Source organism: Stegostoma tigrinum, chromosome 38 (assembly GCF_030684315.1).
Source record: "Stegostoma tigrinum isolate sSteTig4 chromosome 38, sSteTig4.hap1, whole genome shotgun sequence".
NCBI classification, from domain to species: Eukaryota; Metazoa; Chordata; class Chondrichthyes; order Orectolobiformes; family Stegostomatidae; genus Stegostoma; species Stegostoma tigrinum.
Genome location: NC_081391.1, coordinates 5,344,449 through 5,366,716, shown reverse-complemented (window position 1 = coordinate 5,366,716; position 22,268 = coordinate 5,344,449). Strand labels below are relative to the sequence as shown.

Genomic DNA, 22,268 nt, shown 5'->3' with positions numbered 1-22,268 from the left:
GGGAGTTATAAATGCAAATCTTTCTTTTTGAGGTTAATCAATAATAATCAGCATCACTTACTGGATGGAATAGCACAGGGAGGAGTTGATACCTTTGCTGGTCCCCAGCCTTTCACATTATAAGCCGAAACACGCACGTAGTAGAGAGTTCCCTGAGGACAAGACAGAAGACTATAAAAGTTATGTATCTCTAATTCTGTTTTACTGATTTCAATATTGATTTTTGGGGTTGCAATTTGGGCTTCAGTGCCCATGGGGAAAAGAGAAATGTAATCTGTCTGGATTCCCAGTGAAATTTAATGGCTATCACTGGAAGATTGGTCAGTCTAGGGGCAAAGTTAGATCAGTTGCAGGGAGGAAAATAGGAGAAGCGGCGGGAAGAATATTAATGAAATAACATTAGCCATTGTGCAGAGAGGCCTCATATTTCTTTCACAGGGAATAAAGTAATCTGATGAGTTACACTGTTTCACTAAATGATCAGCTAGAGAAAGCAGAGACAGATTCCACACCGATTGAGATTTCTTTATTCGTCCAATTCTTAACTAAGTACATCCTTGATTTTCAGCACTCTGCCATTGGCAGTTGGAGCTTTAGTTGCCTGGGTCATTATCTTTGGAATTCACTCTATGATCCGCTCTACCTTTCTATATCAATCTCCTCCTTTAAGGCTCTCCTTGTGTCAAGGTAGGCAAGAAAGTCAGTTGTCAAATGGAGGTCGAGAGTCTACAAAGAGATAGTTATTTAAATCAAGTTGTTATCTTATGACGCATATCTGAGGCAGCTGGAACTTGAATCTGGGCCCCTGGCTCATCTGCAAAGGGAAATGGACTGTTTAAGTGAGAGGGCAAAAATTTGGCAGATCAAATATAATGGAGGAAAATGTGAACATTTCTACTTTGGCCGGACAAATAGAAAATCAGGATATGATTTAAATGGAGTGACATCACAGAACTTGATGGTACAGTATGATTCTTGTACCCTCATGCATGAGTCACAGAGCATTAGTTTACAGACATAGCAAGTGATTAAGAAAGCAAATGGAATGCTTTGCATTTATTGCAAAGGGAATGAAATGCAAAAGTAAGGAATTTCTACTGCAGCTGCACTGGGCCTTGCTGAGAACATATCCTAAGTACTATGTACACTTTTTGTCTCTATTGGATAAAGGATTTAATGCATTAGAAGCAGTTGAGGGGAGGATCAATCAACTCATTCATGGGATGAAGGTGTTATCTTACGAGGAAAGGTCAGACAGGCTGGGTCTGTATCCATTGGAGAAAAATGAGAGGCGATCATATTGGAACAGAGTAGATTCCTGAGGGGATTTGACATGAATATTTTTCTGTAGGAGAGACTAAAACTAGGGCACAGAGCTTAAGATTAAGGTGTCTCACTTTTAGGATAGAGACGACGAGCAATTCTTTCCTTCAGAAGGACATCAGCCTGTGGAATTCTTTTCCCTGAAAAGCAATGGAGGCTGAGTCCTTCAACTATTCAAGGCTGAGTTGGATGGATTTTGGATAGACAAGATAGCCAATGATTATGGCAGGCAGTCAGAAAGGTGGAGTTGAGATCAGAATCCAATCTGCAACAGTCTTGTTAAATGTCATAGCAGGCTTGAAGGACCAAATGGCCTATTCTCGTTCCTAAGTTGTTTGTTGCCATGTCCGGGTTAAGTTCTACCATTTTGGTCAAAATTTATATTGCTAATCCTAATATCTGTTTTTGTGGTTTGCTGTCTAATTTTGTTTGATAAATGCTACTATGAATTACCTTGGGACATTTCATTATATCTGTCCAATGAGGCTGTCACTTTTTCCCCAGGGATGTTGGAGTGAGGTGGTGTCTGAGGCGAAAGTGTTCTGCGTCGGAAGAGACCCACTTTGTTCTTAACACTGCTTAGCTTTTTCAAGGTAGTGAAATGGAAGCATGTGTATTTCTGGTGAGCAATGAGGAGCAGGAATGTTCACTCACCTACCAACTGCTCTCTCCAGTCTAACCATTAGACGCCTTATCACAATCTCTGGCTACACTTCTGCTAATCACAGCCTCTCCGCACCACTGTGATCCACCCACACTTGAATGTTCAAAGCCATTTCCAAATTACATGAAATAATTTCTATGACCTTTTCAAAACAGTAACTATGTGATGATAAAGTAGTTTAATTACAAGGCAGGAGCATTAGTTTTGGATGAGTTGCCATCCTTTGTTTTCCTTTCTTGATGGCCTTCGATTATATGCTACAGGGAATTTTCTATCCTTAGACATTCACTCTTTTGGTCAAGAGAAAGGGGCTGGATATACCATTCATGATGTGGCTCATTAGTTGTAGAAACGATGAGATTGCTGTGGACCTCCATGAGGGATGACTGACCGATTAAATGCCTCAGGTTCTGGCATGTTACTGGCCAATATCCAGTCCTCTCTGAGAGTGTATGTTGATTGTTACTTGATTTATCTTGTCTGTTGTCTTTTTAAAAATATTGGCATTGAACTAAACTCAACAAACTCAAAACCAAGCCATTCATCTTAGTCCTTGTATCCTAAACTGCAACTCCTGATTCTGGACTCTCTGGTCATTGGAAACATTCTTATTGCATTTACTCTGTTTACTCCTGTTAAAATTTTATGGCTTTCTATGAAACTTTCCTTCATTTTTCTAAGCTCCAGTGAACATAGTCCTGACCGATTCAGTCTCTTTTCATATGAGTCCTGCCATCCCGGGAATCAGTCTGCTAAATGTCACTGAACTCCCTCCATAGCCAGAGCATCCTTCCTCAAATATGGAGACCAAATACACATGATAGTGTGTACACCTTGCCAAAGCCCTGTACAATTACAGCAAGACATCTCTGCTCCTGTATGCGAATTCCTTTCGCTATGAAGGCTAACATATCATTTACCTTCTGCATCATCTGCTGCACCTGCATGCATACTTGCAGTGACTGGTGTATGTGGTCACCCATGATGCATCACCATTCAGATAATCTGCCTTCCAGTTTTTTACTACCAAAGCGTTTATCCTCATATTTGTCCAAATTATACTTATCTGTCATGCATTTGTCCACACATTCAACTAACTCCATCTTATCAGACTGAAACATCTCTATCATCCTCACATCTAGCTTTGATTCACATCATAACGATATATGGCCCATTTTTCTTCAGTGTCACACTTCAAGTCTGATATATCAGAAACCCTAGTCCAGCATAAATAATAACTGTGAATGATGCAACATTTGAAGTATGCAAGTACTTACATATGTATAGATGTAACGAGTTGTAGGTTGAAATGCTGAATTCTAACCTATAAACATGAAGCTTTCCCTGTGCATTAACACAATATGAATGAGAATACCAGCCAGACAACCAGAACCAGTTAGCTATGAGGTCAAAGTTCTTGCGAATAGATATCAAGGAACAGCCATGTTGGATCTTCAGCAGTTTGGGCTATGAATTGGAATTTACACTTTCAGAATCAACAATGCTATCGATAAATAAAGAAAGACTAAACACAAGGCATACTGCCATCACTAACCGTGTTGAGGCCTTCAATTGCATACTGCAGTGTCTTCAGATCCTCAACAGTAGCAGCTCCTACAGTAGATTCAAAGTTTTCGGTGTAACTCCATTCCACTGGAAGAGATGAATACTAAGATTGTCAATCTAGGGAACTCACTTGCTGCCACCACCGCCCACCTCCCAACGGTCTGCGTATGGCCCTTTCCTGCGCGGTGTTCCCTGACTTGCTTTACTCTCTGTCCTATTCTGGGCAAGGCATATGTCACATAAACATGTATACATAAGCATGCATAGTCACACTTGCATGAACATGTTCATGCACCTGTACCTTAAATTACATCCGCAAACATGAGCATCCACATGCACACATAAAAACACAAACACAAGGCCTGAAAGGAAAATCATGGGCCCTGGTGATTTTCCCATTTCTGTGCATCTTATATGTCCCCTCAACCCAACTTTAACTTTTCCACTCACATCCTTAAGAATTGGAAATGGGTTATTTAGTTTTTCTTCTAGGGCTCTTCTTAACCATTCTAACCATTACATAGTAATTAATGAAGTTAGATGTAACAACACCTTCTATGTTTATTGACATGTGGGATATTTGGACTCATGGTGCAGCATTTTTAAAGGAATACATCAATGGCTTTAATAATTACCAAACCTCCATTAAAGTTAAAGCCACAATAAACAATAATTTTGTAGACTCCACAGCATTTAAATTGACAAGAAAGAATAGGCAAGTGTTAGCTACAAAAGTTTGTTTCAAAACAATTGACACACTTCTACACACAAAAAGCCATCACCTTACACACCCCTATCACAGACAGACTAGATCACAGCTAATACATTTCCATTGCATTTATAGACAACTGGAAAATTTTAACCAGTTATCCTTCTAATTACGTCTCGGATATCAATCTCAATTGACACAGTGTTCACAACAATAATATCTGCTATAATTCCTATTCCCTAACATCATAGCTCCTCAACATATGCAGCCTTAATGTAGAGATTTTCCATTTGGAGTATTGCCACCTCCTCTGTCTTTCCACTTTCCTTGCAGGGTCCTTCTCTCTACTCCTGTAGGTTCTGTGCAACTTTCTACCTCCTCCAGCCTTCCTCTCCTGCCTTGCAGCCTCCCTCTATCTCTTTCACCATCCCTCTCTCCATTTTCTGTCCCCTAACCCATACAGCCACCATTCCCTTTCTTCCTGTACCCTGATCCCTGCAGCCTATGCTACACTCTCCCTTCCTACCTTCCAACTCATGTAGCCTCCCTCCTTCAATGCTACAGCCACCACTTCTCTCTAACCCTCACTAATCCCTGCAGTCTTTTCCTATCTCTCCCCCAATAACTCCTGCTTCTCCCATCTCAACACCAGCCATCCTTCCTCTTTCACCCCTACAAACCCTGCACCTCCCTCTTTCCCTCTTCTTTCAATGACTCTTGAAGCCTCCTTTTCACTCCATCTTCCTTGAGTCCTAAAGTCTCCCCTCCATCTCTCTCTCCCCCCAGCTGGAGAAGCCTTGCCCCTCTCTCTTACCAGACTGACATCTGCTACTTCTATCTCTCTCTTCCCTGATCCCTGTAGCCTGCCCTCCACCATGCCCCCCGCCCCACCAGTGATCCATGAAATCTCTGTCTCTCATGCCCTTCCCCCTCTAACCCTACAGATTCTTTCTCCCTCTTTCTTTCTCATCCTGGGGCCTGCAGCCTTCCCCCTCTCTTATCCCAATTGGCTCCTGCCACCTCTATCTCTCTCTCTTTCTGCACTGACCCCTGCACCTTCTATTGCTTTCACCCCCTAAAGACCTATAACCTTCCTCCCCTCTCTCTCACCCACCAACTCCTGCTGGCCCTATCTGTCTCTCTGTCTCTATCTCTGCCTAGCCTGGCAACTCGCTTTTCTCCAACCTTCTTTCCCCAGTCCTGGCTCCACTTCTCTGACCTCACCCCTGCTTCTCTGGACCACTATTAGATTGAAAAGAGTCCCAATTTGTTCAGGATTTTGTAATAGATATAGCCTCTCAATCTTTTCCTTGTAGAAGTAAGGTGATGATAGCAGTGGAACATCTGCACAGGTCAGCGATTGGCAAAATTACAGCAATTTCCACTAATGGGTTTAGATATTCCATTGGTGGATGCCCAGAAAGGATGGTAGCCTTACACAGTTTTGATAGCCTTAATATTTGCTGCTGGTGCAAGGTTTTGTGTTGGAAGCATCTGTTTATAAAGCCATATCCTCTGATCTACCCTACAGCATTTGGTAACCATAATATTTTAAAATACAGGAGCAAGGATATGTCATTCGGCCCATGAAGCCTCCTCCTGCATCATAGCACAAAAACAAAATAAGAAACAGGAGCTGGAAGAGGCCATTTGGTCCCTCGAGCCTGCTTTGCCACGCAATAAGATCCCAGATAATCAGTTTGATATTTCAACGCCACTTTCCTTCCTACTACCATTTCTCTTTACTCCCTTTGGTCAAAAATCTATCAAATTCAGTCTTGAATGTTTCAATGAACCAACCTCCTCTATTGTCTGGGGAACAGAATTCTAAATTTTTAGACAGTGTCTCCTTGTTCCAGATTTTCCCATAAGGAAACATCCACCATTTCAAACCCCCTCAGAATCAATATGGGCTTAGCCTGAATAAAGTTTCATCACATGACAACTCCTTCATACCAAGAATGTGAACCTTCTCTGAACTGCTTCCAATATAAATTTATCCTTAAGGGAGGAGATCAAAAGAGGAAGCTTGCTCTTATCAGTGCCATTTATAGTTGTAACAAGAAGTCAGTACTAGCAGAGTCGAAAATGGCAGTTTGATACTGTTGGATTTCCTTTTAAACAAATACTTTTTTCTTTCCCATTTTCTCCCAACCTCTTTTGTCAATGGTGCACTTTGTTGCTCAGTTATTTGCCCTCTGGTCTCTTGCCCATGTTACCATTCTTACCATCTGATACTATGCAATGAGTGTTGGCAGGTTTTATGACCACTAGAGTAGAGACCATAACTGAGCATAGTCACATGCTCACTCAGTCTCTCCCTCGCTCTCTCTCACAAACACACTCAGTCAAGGAATCATAGAATAATTTGACAGTGATTAGAAGCTGCAATTTTAGTTGATTTAAAGCAAGGGACATTGAGGTAAATTGGAAAGTTGGGCCTGATTCCCTGAGAGACTGATTAATATAATACAGTGTATGGATTGACGTTGTTAATTTCCTGTGAAGGATTATTCAGTTACTCACAGTCTTGCCTAGAGACTGAAAGAAATTCTGCAAAGCCTGCTCACAAATTAAACAGTTGGCAGCCCTATCGTGGATAAGTTACAGCAGTGACTTCTAAAGCAATTATTTCAGATTACCTTTATAGCGGGTGATTATCAAGGTGCTGTTCCTTGCTGGTTCCTGGAATGTGACTCGAAGGGATGTACTACCAATTACTGACAAATACACTTTCTCTGGAGAATCAGGGACATCTGTCAAGGAAAGAGATAACTCATGTCATCCCATTATAATGTTGAAACGAGTCTGCCTGAGACAGTCGACACACAGAGGGAAATGGTTGTCTTCCTCAGAATGGTGGTTTATATTGTGAGATCAGATTTGGGCTGTTGACAGAAAGTAGCCCACTTTCATGTCAGGGAACATTAACAATCTTTATTAAATATTTACACTTTATACATGTGACATTTAGAAAGGACATCTCTGAAAAAATACAGTGCAGATTTAGCAATATGTGATCTGATATCATCGTGACATAGTTCCTCATACATGTGCTCAGTAGCTATTATTACAGCAAAACTGTAGTTAATCCTTTTCTCTATATCTTCCCCTAAGTCTTCTCTTCTCACAAACTACTAACCTCATGAACTATTTACAATTTCCATCCTACTTCTATGTTCCCACTGCCCGAAATCTCTTTTGCTCTAGGTGTTAATTGCAACAGTGTTCTTGGCCCTCTTGGAGGATGTGTAGGATGTTTGTGCTCTCTGATCATTTCCTTGAATGCCAAACACATTGTTGGGCTGGGATGGCAGCTTCTCTTCTGGACCTGGGTTGTGACATATGTAAAGGCAGCAAAGGCCAATCAAGAAAAAGCTGATTAAAGCAATAAACCTCCAGAACTTGAACAATCACAAACCCTGAAGAACAGAAGACAATGAACAAAAATTCTCCCTCGATAATAAAGTGTGAAGCTGGCTGAACACAGCAGGCCAAGCAGCATCTCAGGAGCACAAAAACTGACGTTTCGGGCCTAGACCCTTCATCAGATATAAATCAGATGAAGGGTCTAGGCCCGAAACGTCAGCTTTTGTGCTCCTGAGATGCTGCTTGGCCTGCTGTGTTCATCCAGCCTCACATTTTATTATCTTGGATTCTCCACCATCTGCAGTTCCCATTATCTCTGATACAAAAATTCTCTCCCTTGTTTCATTCTGCACTATACACTGGTCTAGAGATTAATCTAGTAATGAAAGGAAGAATGAAGAGCATTCTGAAAACAATTCTGTGGTGAAAAGAGTCCCAGCGTATCCAGCCTCTCCTTATAACTCAAATCCTCCAGACCCTGTTACATCCTTGTAAATCTTTTCTGCACCCTCTCCAATTTAATAATATACTTCCTTTAGCAGGGTGACCAAAACTGCGCATAGTACTCCAAAAGTACAACTGCATCATGATTTCCCAACTCCTTTACTCAATGGTATGAACAATGAAGGTAAGCTTTTTTAATGGCAAACACTTCCATTGGATACTATTGTAATCTTTATAGATGTGGTACAGCATTTGTGCATTATTGTGCTATAATACATACTGTACTGTGATAACATTTTTTGGGACCATTTTCAATGTGTGAATCCCTGTCTGTGGCTATATAGTTCTGTGTCACTGTTGATAGCTAAGCTTTTAACAGCTCGAGTCAATGTTTGACTTTAAATGTTTCTGAAGTATTCCTGAGCTCTCAAGCTCTGTTTGGGCCTCTCCTGCTTTAATGACAGAAAACTCGAGTATTTCTATGGCTTGCTGATGAGACTCAGTTGCAGACTTCAGCTGACATTTCTGCAGATTTATAATCTTTAAATGAGCAATATTGGCTTACTGTATTTGGGCTTCAATATCTCCTCCCTTGATAGTTTTCCCAATTGCTGCCTGCAATTGCCGAACCACCTCCTGGTGGTCTGTTTCAGAGATTTGAATTGACAGAGTCCACCTGAATGTTCTTTGCTCACTGTTTTGTCATGACAGTGTATTTGTAATACTATATAATTTTGCAGAGAATGTTATTTTGCCTTTTTTAAAAATAGACACTGAATCTTACAAGATGGATGCTAGAAGTCATATGACTGTTTTTGTTCATTCAATACGGCCCAAAATTTCAGCAGCAAATCATAAAGAGAGACTCTCAGAATTTAATAGCCTTTAACAACTCATTGGGTTTTCTAAAACTGTGAGAATTCAAAGCTTCTGATAGAACAGGAGTCTAGAAGGACACCACAGCCTAGCATAATTGACTTTGCTTTGTGGAACAATGATTGCGCAAAATTAATACTGTAACCCTTTTTAGTTTTGATCTGCATTAGACAGGCTGTGAATCACCATTTTGGACAGCACTCCAAGAAGAGTTCTGAGGGGCCTTTTTGTGATACAGTAGAGGCCCAGGTTCAAGTTCCATCTATTCCAGAGTGTAAAAATATTTCTGAACAGGTTGATTAGGAAAACAGATTAATAAAAAAAAAGCTGTTCAACTATAAAATCCATTACAGCTGCTGAATTCTGACTTCAAATTTTAAACCTCTTGACCATGTAAAGAAAAATCTATAAGCAAACCAGCCTTTCAATAACAGACCAATACTATTTTCTCATTTAGAAGGAGCTTTCATCAGTACCTAATTTTAATCTTTGTATCTATAATGTGTATATCCGCCTCACTTTTTTACTCAGTAACTTTTAGCATTTGTATTATAAACTAATCTTTATCTTATTTGAGGCTACAGTTTTGTTAGTGGTTGCTTTTGAAGTGGAACATTTGAAAACTGAAAGAAGATGAAACATGATATACAAATTCACAGTTCAAGGACCATGCCGCAGAATATCAGGCATGGTTGTGACAGCTGTAAGTTTATGTCTTATGCAGTTGATTTCTGTCAAAAGAAGCGTGGTTTTGCTTTGGGTGCTCTGGTTTCCTCCCTCAGTCTAAAGATGTGCAGGTTAGGTAGATTGGCCATACTAAATTGCCCATAGTGTCCAGGGATGAGTAGGTTCGGTGGATTAGCCATGGGAAATGTAGGGTTACAGGGGCAGAATACGAGGGGTAGGTCTAGGTTGGATGCTCTTTGGAGGGTTGGAATAGACTCAATAGGCCGAATGGTCTGCTTCCACACTGTAGGGATTCTGAGATGGTCCAAATCTGTACAGGCAAGATACCATCTATCCTCTTTGAATCTTCAATACTCATAAGTCTGTGTCAAAGCTCTGAAATCTCCTTCATGTATGTTTGAAGATCCCTTTCTAACTCCATAATCTGAGACTGCTCAGATATTGTGGCTATCTTACTGCCTGAAATAAGTTCTGAAAATTCACTGGTGTTCATTTGTGAGTGAACATAGTTTTCATCTGTTTTCCCACCTACTTCTCAAGTGTCTACAATTACTGTCTGTCCACTGCACTTAGCCTGAAACACTGGCAGGTCTTCTAGTTTCACTGAGTTTCCTGTAATTTTGTTAAGTTACTTGCCATCTTCAGTGGGTGTTCTGTATGGCTGGCAGAAGTGGAGACTTCAGCATATCAATCTCTTTTTCCTTCCCTTCATGGCTTCTGACATTCATTTGAGGAAAAAAAATATCCATATCCAATTGCATTTGCTGTTGCTGTTATTTTTATCAGCGGGCTCACTAGACTAAATAGATCAACACACCTCTTCGTTGCTTTGTTCCATAAAGGAATGATTCTGTTCCAAAGAGATAAACAGACTTCATGATTGTTGGTAGTGAAGTCAAGAAATATAGGAGATTCATGAGATAACAGGGCATAGAGCTGGATGAACACAGCAGACCAAGCTGCATCACAGGAGCAGGAAAGCTGACATTTCGAGCCTAGACCTTTTTCAAAATTGGGGGAGGGGAAGGAGGTTCTGAAATAAGTAGGGAGAGAGGGGGAGGTGAATAGAAGATGGATAGAGAAGATAGGTGGAGAGGAGACAGGCCAGTCAAAGAGGCGGGGATGGAATCAATAAAGGTGAGTGTAGATGGGGCAGTAGGGAGGAGATAGGTCAGTCCAGGGAGGACGGACAGGTCAAGGGGCAGGATGAGGTTAGTAGGTAGGAGATGCAGGTGGGACTTGAGGTGGGAGGCGGGGATAGGTGGGAGGAAGAACAGGTTAGGGAGGTGGAGACGAGCTGGGCTGGTTTTGGGATGCGGTTGGGGTGGGGGAGATTTTGAAGCTTGTGAAGTTCACATTGATACCATTAGGCTGAAGGGTTCCCAAGTGGAATATGAGTTGCTGTTCCTGCAACCTTCAGGTGGTATCATTGTGGCATTGCAGGAGGCCCAGGATGGACATGTCGTCTGCGGAATGGGAGGGGGAGTTGAAATGGTTTACGACTGGGAGGTGCAGTTGTTTAGCACGAACTGAGCGTAGGTGTTCTGCAAAGCGGTCCCCAAGGCTCTGCTTGGTTTCCCCGATGTAGAGGAGGCCACAACGGTAACAGCAGATGCAGTATACCACATTAGCAGATGTGCGGGTAAACATCTGCTTGATGTGGGAAGTCTTCTTGCAGCCTGGGATGGGGGTGAGGGGGGAGGTGTAGGGGCAGGTGTAGCACTTCCTTTGGTTGCAGGGAAAAGTGTCGGGTGTGGTGGGGCTGGTGGGGAGTGTGGAGCAGACAAGGGAGTCACGGAGAGAGTGGTGCCTCTAAAAGGCAGATAAGTGTTGTGAGGGGAAAATGTCTTTGGTGGTGGGGTCGGATTGCAGATGGTGGAAGTGTCGGAGGATGATACATTGGATCTGGAGGTTGGTGGGTTGGTACATGAGGACGAGAAGAAATCTGTCTTTGTTGTTATTTCAGGGAGGGAGTGTGAGGGATGAGTTGCGGAAAATGAGGGAGACATGGTCAAGTGCATTCTCGACTACTGAGGGGGGGAGTTGCGGTCCTTGAAAAACAAGGACATCTGAGATGTACGGGAGTGGAATGCCTCATCCTGGGAGCAGATGTGGCGGAGGCGAAGGAATTGGGAATAGGGATGGCATTTTTGCAGGATGGTGGGTGGGAGGAGGTGTATCCTAAGTAAGTATGGGAATCAGTGGGCTTGAAATGGATATCGGATTCTAGGTGGTTGCCAGAGATGGAGACAGAAAGGTTCAGGAAGGAGACAGAGGTATGAGAGATAGTCCAGGTGAATTTAAGGTTGGGACGGAAGGTGTTGGTAAAGTGGATGAAGTGTTCGAGCTCCCGTGGGAGGTAAAGTGGATGAACTGTTCGAGCTTCTTCCACCCCAACCTTAAGTTCACCTGGACCACTTCTCATACCTCTCTCTCCTTCCTGGAGAGAATGCATTAGACCGTGACTCCTGCATTTCCCGCAACTCATCCATCACACCCCCTCCGCAAAATAAACAAAAACCAAAACAGAATCCCCCTCGTCCTCACATACCACCCTACCAACCTACGGATTCAACTCATCGGCCTCCGAAACTTCCATCATCTGCAATCTGATCCCACCTCCAAAGACATTTTTCCCTCCCCACCCTTATCTGCCTTCCGGAGGGACCACTCTTTTCGTGACTCTCCTGTCCGATCCACACTCCCCTCCAGCCCCACCACACCTGGCACTTTTCCCTGCAACTGCATGAAATGCTACACCTGCTCCTACACCTCCCCCCTCACCCCCATCCCGGGCCACAAGAAGACTTTCCACATCAAGCAGATGTTTATCTGCACATCTGCTAATGTGGGATACTGCATCCGCTGTTCCCATTGTGGCCTCCTCTACATTGGGGAAACCAAGCGCAGGCTTGGGGGTTGCTTTGCAGAACACCTATGCTCGGTTCGGAATAACCAACTGCACCTCCCAGTCGCGAACCATTTCAACTCCTCCTCCTATTCCTTAGATGACATGTCCATCCTGGGCCTCCTGCAGTGCCACAATGATGCTACCCAAAGGTTGCAGGAACAGCAACTCATATTCTGCTTGGGAACCCTGCAGCCCAATGGCATCAATGTGGACTTCACAAGCTTCAAAATCTCCCCTCCCCCAACTGCATCCCAAAACTAGCCCAGTTCGTCCCCACCTCCCTAACCTGTCCTTCCACCTATCCCCTCGTCCCACCTCAAGCCCACACTCATCTCCGACCAACTAACCTCATCCTGCCCACTTGACCTGTCCATCTTCCCTGGACTGACCAATCTCCTCCCTACCTCCCCACCTACACTCACCTTTATTGGCTCCATTCCCGCCTCTTTGACCAGTCTGTCTCCTCTCCACCTATCTTCTCTATCCATCTTCTATCCACCTCCCCCTCTCTCTCTATTTATTTCAGAACCTCCTTCTCCTTCCCCAGTTCTGAAGAAGGGTCTAGGCCTGAAACGTCAGCTTTTTTGCTCCTCTGATGCTGCTTGGCCCGCCGTGTTCATCCAGCTCCAAACCTTGTTATCTCAGATCTCCAGCATCTGCAGTTCCCATTATCTCTAGGAGATTCATGATGCTGATTCCACTAAATCAACAACACGAGTGGTGGTTCCATCCTCTGCCACTCTTTCCTGAAAGAGTAAAGTTTAGAATGTCCTCTTGCTGCTAGCCACCTTCATCCTTCTCCCCATACCTTTTGCCTTGGGTCAAAGAGAAATGAAAGTTCTACACTATTTTCCTGTAGTGTTGCAGATGGAATTTCTGTCATGGACATTAAATTATGATGTTTTGAGTCAATTTCATTTTCTTCTCCATTTTCAAAACAAAGAAGACTCAAAACCTAAAAAGCATCTCCAATTAATGAAGAGGAATGGTGAGTGGGTATGATGTACAAATATCTTTCTCTTTCCCAACATGATGGCATTTAGCCTGTATCTACCCTTCCACTCTGATTTGAATACCTCCTGCACCCTGCGTTGAATTAAAGATACGTTGAGACATTCAGGTTACAACCAGGGTGTGGAGTCACACAGAATGGACACAGATGCCCCTGTATCTAACTGAAATTGAGTTTTCCTGTCTTTAACCATGATATCTGTATACCAGAAACCACCTTGTGAGTCTACAACTTCCTCCAAGAAGAATTCAGCATTTGCAATTTCCTTGAAAATTGTAGACTTGAATTGTCTGTGTCTAAATTTCTGTCCTTCAAATGGAAATCCTCTACTCGTGTTTGAGCAAATCACTTTAAAATAGGCTCTCTTTTGATGTACATGGCATGCTCCCTTGATAACTGGGCAGGTTTGCCTCTGGTGAAGATATCTCCCCACCACCCATACTGCAAGGTAGCAACAAAGAGGCAGCCGGTACCTAACTGCACATCTCTCGCTGCCATTACATTCTTGCAGTTCTGCACTCTCCAAGCTGAATTGCACAAAACAACTCATTCCCATTCTTCTCCTTCATGACCTGTGTGTGCATTTTACATTCCAGAAAGCTCCAGAATGGGGTATGTTAAAGAGTACCACTAATCCAAGTTAAGATTTGGATCTCCCATGGTCTTGCCACTGGGTGCTGTTTGGCCTTTTCTCCCCTGCAGTGTGATTGTCAGATTGACTTTAAAGTCCTCCACTCGGCTTCTCTTCAGGCACATTCTTGCCACTTGCTGTTGGTTTTCTGGCTGTGGTCACCACTTGCTACTATATAGTAAGATCAACTCTGGGTTATTGATACAAGATGATCAATAGCCATGTCAGTGAACATCATTTGGAATATTGTCAGCAGTTTTGGGCTCGGTATCTAAGGAAAGATGTGCTGGTGTTGGAAGGGGTCCAGAGGAGATTTACAAGAATATCCCTGGGATGAAGGGCTTGGCTTATGAGGAGCGGTTGAGGGCTCTGGGTCTGTACTTAAGGGAATTTAGAGCAAGGGGTGATCTGATTGAAGCTTACAGGATACAGAGAGGCCTTGATAGAATGCACATGGAGGGACAATTCCATTAGTAGGAGAGACCAGGACCTGGTTGCAGGAGGAAGGTACGATACTTTAGAACTGAGATGTGCAGGAATTTCTTCAGCTAGCTGGTGATGAATCTGGAGCTCCTTGCCACTGAGGGCCATGCAGACCAAGTCATTGAGTGCTTTTAAGACAGTCAATAAATGAGGGAATTAAGGGTTACAGCGAAAAAGAAAATAGGATTGAGAAACATATCAGCCATGATCGAATGGCAGTGCAGACTATTCAGCTTCTATATCATATAATCTTATGATCAAACACCTTTATTACGTATATACACCATACATGGGAGACAGAAAGAGAGGATGTCTCTGGGTTCCTTCACACTCAGGTCCTAGTTCCATTTCATCTGATGACATCTTTACATAGCTACTTATGTAAATGTTTAGTGGCTATCATTAGAGTAAAGATATAGTTAACCCTTTACTCCCCAGTTAATGGTCCTTAATTTAGTTTGTGTGCAGTGATACTAAAGCAAACATTGCAGCGAATGAAATTCGAGCGAGGGCGGCAAATCAGATCAGTTTGGAGGAAGGAGAGAACAATGGTTTGTGACAGTATCTTTCAAACCCGTTACCTCTTCCACCTAGAACGGCAAGGACAGCTGATGCATTGGAGCACCACCACCTGTAGGATCCCCTTCAACCCACACATCACTCTGACTAGGAGCCACGTCACTGTTATCTCGCTGTCGCTATATCAAAAACCTGGAACTTTCTCTTTAATAGCCTACACCACACCACATGAACCTGTTCCATATGAATGGCAGTGGTTCAAAAAGGCAGCTCACCACGATCTTCTCAACAGCAATTAGGGATGGACCACAAGCATTAAAGAAAAGACAGTTTCTCAGTGTGGCTATTAGTGGGCAGTGACGTCCCACACTCCTGTGGGGACCTTGTGGTGCCTGGAGATGAGAAATCACATGAGGAAACCATCAGGATTACATATAAGTAGAGCTGGCACCCATACCATGAAATATTGCCATAGCTGAATTTAGTTTGGCTTCTTTTGATTTTCTTGCTATGTAGTGAAAGAAACAAAGAAAATATCGAGCTGGTACAGGGTTAAAATCTGCAGAACACCACATAGGCAGCTACAGAAGTATATCCATGCGATCACACCCCATAGGAACAGCCAGTGTGTGACTTTACAGCAAAATTCTGTGTGGTGTTGTGGGCTTCAATAAAAGATTAATAAGTAACACTTGCTAACTTTGGTGATTATATTATTCTGGAAGAATGAACTTTGCTGATAGACATATGTTAAATAATATCTCAAAGCAGTGATTTCTCGGTCTCTGAAGCAGTTTCACTGACTTTATGTACTTACATGCATTCTCAAAAGCAGCTTTCATTTGCTTATACAGCTTTTGTCTGAACTTCCAAGTCCGGAGTTCCCTGGTCTTACTGTAGAAATCAGCCTCTGAAGTTTCGGTCCTGAGTTCCAATAGTTCTGTGATTTTCTGCGTTGCTTTTCTCACTAAAGTGGTCAGGTGCATGTCCCAGTTGCCTTCATTGACTAGAAGAAGAAAACATCAGCATGAAGAATGTTGAGATAAAGAGAATGAAAGAACAAATAATACAGGACTGAGCAAGTTGATAAACTGTCATAGTTTTTACACCAGCTTCAACTGAATTTTGGGGAGTGGGGGGTGGGGGTGCGGTGTGGTGGAGGCAAAATTACTTAGCAATGTCACTACTGCTACATTATCCACAATGCAAATGAAGGAATTGCATCCTCTGATATATGTTTTTCTATTTATGACTGAATGCTGTTTGAAAGGTACCCAATATTGTAAGATAAAAGCAGAATACTGCATATCCTGGAGATTAGAAATATAAACAGTAAATGAAACTCAGCAGCTGTGGCAGCATCTGTGGACAGAGAAAAACAGAGTTAACTCCTCTTTGGAACTCAGAAGACACCTACTGGAGTTAACTCTGTTGCTATCTCACTGATGCTGCCAGACCCACAGAATTTCTCAAGCAATTTAATATCTCAAGGTTAGGTGAGGGACACAGACAGGGACTGTGCATTTGCTCTCTGATTGATGGAATGGATGGTGCTGTCTGGAACTGGCCATTGTTATCATTGTTAAAAATTCTTGCAGCAAAACCTCACTCTAAAGCCCAAGAGGGAAGGATTGCATTTAAGATTAAAATAACCAGAATATGGATGATTGGCTGGGGTCAAACTTCACCAGAATGGCATACTAACCCCAGGATAATGGGCACTGCATAACCCAGGACGAATTCTATCATGGCTTATGTGACTGAAAAGTCACACTGCTTTATGCATAAATTCTATTTTGGAGAACTGAGCATAAAATCTAGGCTCACTATTCCCATTGTAATGAAGAGGAAGTGCTATATTTTCAGAGCTGTTGTCTTTCAGACAAGATGTTAAACAGTGTGGCCAACTGTCCCAGATGAGTAAAGGATCCCATATTTACAATATAGAGCAGGGGTGCATTGCCTGGTATCTAGTCAATATTTATGACTCAGCCAACATCACGTAAGTAAATAATCTGGTAATTATTGCTGCATGTGGTTCTTTGCTGTGACCAATTGTCTGTTGTGTTTCTTACATTCCCAGTAACTACATTTTATATTACTTCACAGACTGTAAACTTCATAACAATGGAAATGGTCCTCTTTCTTTTATTTTGTTATCCATTTTCCAATCTCTTCTCTTAAATGTGCTATATTTTATATTAGCAGCCTCCCAGCTTTTCAACTGAGGTGTCATTTCATGTGGGTTAGCTTAGGCAAGACTATTTAACCATGGTGGTTTTATAACTATGCTCAAACCTGTTAACACAGGATCCTCAGATTGTAATCAGAAATGGGAATCCTGAATGAATTCTTCCTTGGTTAATCTAGGCTGATTGAAGTGCAACTCTAACCCTGCCACGGCTCATTTAACTCCACACAGTTTGGGGAATCAGAAATGGATCCTCCTAGTTCTGGGGAGAGCTTCCATTTTAATTTAAATTCAATAAGTGGGATTGATCTTTTTCAACTTGTTCCAATGCCCTCCTGTCCCAACTGGATTGATTAAATCAGCAGTGAAAGCAGTTTGCACATTGGTTAAGGGAATAAGCGTTTGCCAATTCTTAACATCAATTCTAGAACTCAGTAGGGGGAACTTATGGAATACTTAACCTATAATAAGAAAAGTTCATTTTTCTCACTCAGGCCTACTGCAGTAAGTACAACGTTGAATCTTGTAGTGGTGTTACTGCTGATTATCAGTTACTTCCATCACAGACACAAAGAAACAAGAAGAGAATCACAGTGAAGCCTTCAGCATTCTCTACTCACATTGATGGTTATCCCTGGCTCCAGCATTCATTAAGATGCTCGCCATTGCGATGTTATTAGTTAGCACAGCAATATCCAGTGGTACAAGTCCATTGCTGGTAACCTCATTCAGGTCATCCTGTGTGCCTGGCTGGTCAAGTATCCGTTGAACTGCATCAAGATCTTCATGTTCCACAGCATCAAAGATTGAATCATACTGAATATTCTAGAATTTGAAAGGTAAAACACCCTCATGCAATTTTGAAATACATCATTCTGTATTCTGATTTTGGAGTTTACAGAGACCCCAACTCAGCAAATTTGTTATTTACAATTATAGAAAGCATGGAACTGCTTTGACGCCTAACAAAGCATCCACTGGAAACAGATACCAAATCAGGTTTGCCTAGGATCCATTTCAGACTACCTGCGTATCACTTAGTAAGTTTAGCACAAGCGTTACAGAGCCTCTCTACATCTCATTCATGTAGTGACTCACAGACTTTCCCACTCACTGTGATCTCCCTCTGTCTCCTTTTTATAAGAAAATCCTTTAATAACATATTTTATGTCACCCAGTTGCTGGTCCTATATAATTGACTTGTGCTTGTGGTATTGCTATAAAGAATGCAGGCTCTTTGACCCAGCTCAAACTCTCTGAATTAAGAAGAAGTGTATGTGTCACTAATAGCTCTACCATGCAGTAAATGAATGCGTGAGGTCCTTGCTGCATTTTGCCAGCTCCAGCTCCAACCTCCTCAACGCACTCCCATTTTAATTTCCAGTATTTAACAAACAAGTTTGCAAAAAAGTCAGGCAGGAGCAATCAAACATTTGTGGTCGCTGTCCATGCATACAAATATTTCTTGTATTATCCCTAGGGTTAGAGAGGTAGTGGTGAATGATATTCTTAAACTGCTGCAATCCCTGGAACATTAAAAACACCCTCACTGCGACTAGGAAAGGTGTTCTGAGATTTTGATCCAGCAACAAGTAACAGCAGTACAGATCCAAGTCAGGATAGTGCGGTTCCAGAAGGAAATTCGCTAGTGGAGGCATTCACATGCATTAACTGCCTTTGTCCCTCTAACTGGTAGGAATCATGAGTTTGGAAGATGTTGTTGAAGAAGTTTGGGTGACTTGGTTCAGTGAAGCTTGTAGATGCCACTGTGTGTCAGTGGTGAAAGGAGTGTACATTGAAAGTAACAAATAAGATGCTAGTCAAGTAGGCTGCTTTGACTTAGATGTGGCTAGCTTTGTGAGTGTTGATGGAGCTGCATTCATCCAGGCAAGTGGTGAATATTCTATCACACTCCCTATTTGAGTCTTGTAGATGGTAGGAGACATATGACAGATGGGATATAAGTTACTTTGAACAGGATTTCTAGCCCTTGACCTACTCTTAGAGCTACTGTTTTTCTGGTGCAGTTCAGTTTGTGGTAAACCCCAGGACATTGAACCACAGAGATCCCTCTATGCCATTACTAATACCTGGTTAGCCACTGAGCTTTTGGCTCCCTTAAATATTTTTGTTTTATGAATGATTTCATTTTCAGGCTCCTTTTTGTTATTCTGTTAACATCCAGTTCATGTGGAACTGAAAGATGGAAAGAATGTTGGAAAACCTGGCTGTGACTGGTTTCTATGGTAATAGCAGTGAGAGACTCCATTCTGTAGAGCTAGGGAGTCAGAGAGGCAATGGTGCAGCTTTCATTTCAACCTACCATATGAGTCACAATGCGGGTATATTTTTCCAGTGTGAGTCATTGCTCTGTGGCATTTTACTATCATACTTATGAGGTGCCAGTGTGCTCTTCGAGTCATACTGTGGTTTAATAGAGTGGTGTTACATTGAACCTTATAGTGTAATTACATGCCGTGGGCTTATTACAATCCAGAGACTTAACCATCTCAGTATCTGACATTGAAATTGAGATTTTACATTTTAGGCACTTAAATGTTCTGAGCAAAGATTCTTAAGTTAGAACGTAGATCAAAATGCTTTAGTCTGTGGTAGTTCCTGAGCTGGTCACCATTGTCACTGAGATTCTGTCGGATCTGACAGTGGCAGAGATATCTGCACCATTTTCAGTGGTACGTACCTCACATTCCTGATTAGAAATATATTAATGTATGTACTGGTGTGGAACATAAACAATGAATGAAACGGCGAACAGCCTATTGCAGTATTGCAAATCCAATTGGCTCTTAATCACAGTGACCTTAGAGAAAATACTGAGAATAATAATGGTTACAAGGAAGTTTGTAGGGCCCAGGATTTATACTCAGAATTAGCTTCCTTTTTTGTTATTCTTTCCTGGGATATGGGTATTGCCAGCAAGACCATTATTCAGTGCCCATCCCTAACTGTCCTTGAACTGAATGGCTTGCTAGGCCATTTCAGAGGATAGTTAAAAGTCAACCATATTGCTGTGGGTCTGGAGTGATATGTAAGCCAGAAATGTGAGAATGGAAAATTTTTTTTACTGAAAAGGATTTGTGAACCAAATGGATTTTTATAACACTAGCGTTATATTCCAGTGTTATTAAGTGAATTTAATCGAACAAAATTTATTGTTGGATTTGAACCCATATCCTCAAGACATTAGACTGAGCTTCTAGATTTCTATTCTAGGAATATTACATCGACTTCTGCAAAAGCTAATATAATAAACTGTTGACAATCAGATCAAATTGTGAATCCACACCAGGGATGAAGATTTCTTGCTTCTTTCTTTCTCTATTTTTTTGATGAGGCAGGCTTCATCTGAGCTGGAACCACCCTTCAGTCTGAAGGACAAGTTGCGATATAGTCTCTTGGCAGCATTTGGAGACATCGGCCCAAGTGACTTCCTCCTTTGAAGAGGTTCCCTGATTGGATGTGTCATTTTACTCTATGTGCACCTGGGAAGAAAGACATTTCTTTATTTATTGTGCCACGATTTTTACTGAAAAATTGACATTGTTTCAAAATCAGAGAGATTGCTGTGTCCTCCCTCTGCTCTTTCCATCAATCCATGACAGTGACAAGTCTCACTACAAGGGGCAGACTAATCCCAGATATTCACCAGAGGTGCTCAGAATCAAACCACTGAGTGGTGTATATCTAAGAATCAAAGAAACTATCCTCCTGACTTTTCCTCCAACCCTGCAAGGAAGGTTCAGAATCTAGTTGACACTGTTTCACAATGCTGAGATCAAGTTCTGGAGCTCAAAGGGCAAAAAACCACAGTTACAGCTCATGATAACAAGACTGTTTCTTTTCATTTACTTATAGGATGCGGGCATTGTTTAGTGTTTATCCTTAACTGCCTCAGAGAAGGTATTGTGAGCTTTCTTTTAAAAGCTGTACTCCTTTTGGTGTAGGGACAACAACGCAGTTTGAAAGGGAGTTGTAAATTTTTGACCCAGTGACTACGAAGGAACAATGACATATTTCCAAATGAGTAAAGAAACTTGGACGTAGTATCTATGCATCTACTGTCTTGATCCTTTGAGATGGCAGAGCTGATGGTATCACTACTGTTGCAACTTTCCTCCTGGCAAGTTCCTGGCCAAAATCCTTGAAAGTTTGTAAGGACACTGTTCCAAAATGGCCCCAGACTCCTGATTCTGATTCAAAGATCCTGAGGGGTCTTGACAAAGTGGATGTGAAGAGCATGTTTCCTTTTGTGACAGAATCTAGAACTAGAGGTTACTGTTTAAAAATAAGGGAGTTGAGGCAGAGATGAGGAGATTTTATTCACAGAGGGTTCAGTCTTTCAAACACTCTTCCACAAAAGGTGGTGAAAGTAGATTCTTAGCATATTTTGAAGACTCATTTTCCAATGAGCAAGGGAATAAAAGGTTATTGGGAAAAGGTGGGAATGGGCAGCTAGCAGATCAGTTAGGACCTTATTGAATAGTGGAACAGATTCTAGGAGCTGATTTGCCTACTCTTGCTCTTAATTTACATATTGGTATGTATATTCGATTCTGAATATCTAGCTCCTGAGCTCAGCACTCACCATTTTCTTTGAATGGGTAGAGAGGAAACAAGGGCAGGGTGTATTTCATGCATCTATGGAGGTAGTGTTAAATTTCAAAGTGAAGCTACTGCAGTTAAAAGCGAATTTTTCATCATTGAAGTTTCTGAAACATGAATTATGGGATTTGCAATTTTGAGAATTTGACTCCTTTTGGATTGTTATCAGTAGGTAAGAATGGATTCGATCTGTGGAACTGCCAAGGTGTGAAGTATTTTAAATCGCCTGCTTATTAAATTTTAAAAATTAAAAAGCCTAT

The 22,268-nt window shown here is 41.9% G+C and overlaps 1 protein-coding gene across 5 annotated transcripts in view; it reads right to left on the bottom strand.

Moving 5' to 3' along the window:
* Positions 1-22,268, bottom strand: part of LOC125446988 (ankyrin repeat and fibronectin type-III domain-containing protein 1-like) — a 111,264-nt gene that overhangs the window by 49,697 nt on the left and 39,299 nt on the right. For all 5 annotated transcript variants that reach the window (XM_059640499.1, XM_048521060.2, XM_048521059.2 and 2 more), the window contains 6 exons: positions 20,693-20,888; positions 18,006-18,210; positions 16,012-16,200; positions 6,905-7,018; positions 3,543-3,640; positions 62-152 (listed from right to left, as the gene is read on the bottom strand). In XM_059640499.1, coding sequence (XP_059496482.1) covers positions 62-152; positions 3,543-3,640; positions 6,905-7,018; positions 16,012-16,200; positions 18,006-18,210; positions 20,693-20,872 — 877 coding nt within the window. In that variant the 5' untranslated portion in view covers positions 20,873-20,888. The remainder of the gene's footprint in view (positions 1-61; positions 153-3,542; positions 3,641-6,904; positions 7,019-16,011; positions 16,201-18,005; positions 18,211-20,692; positions 20,889-22,268) is intronic.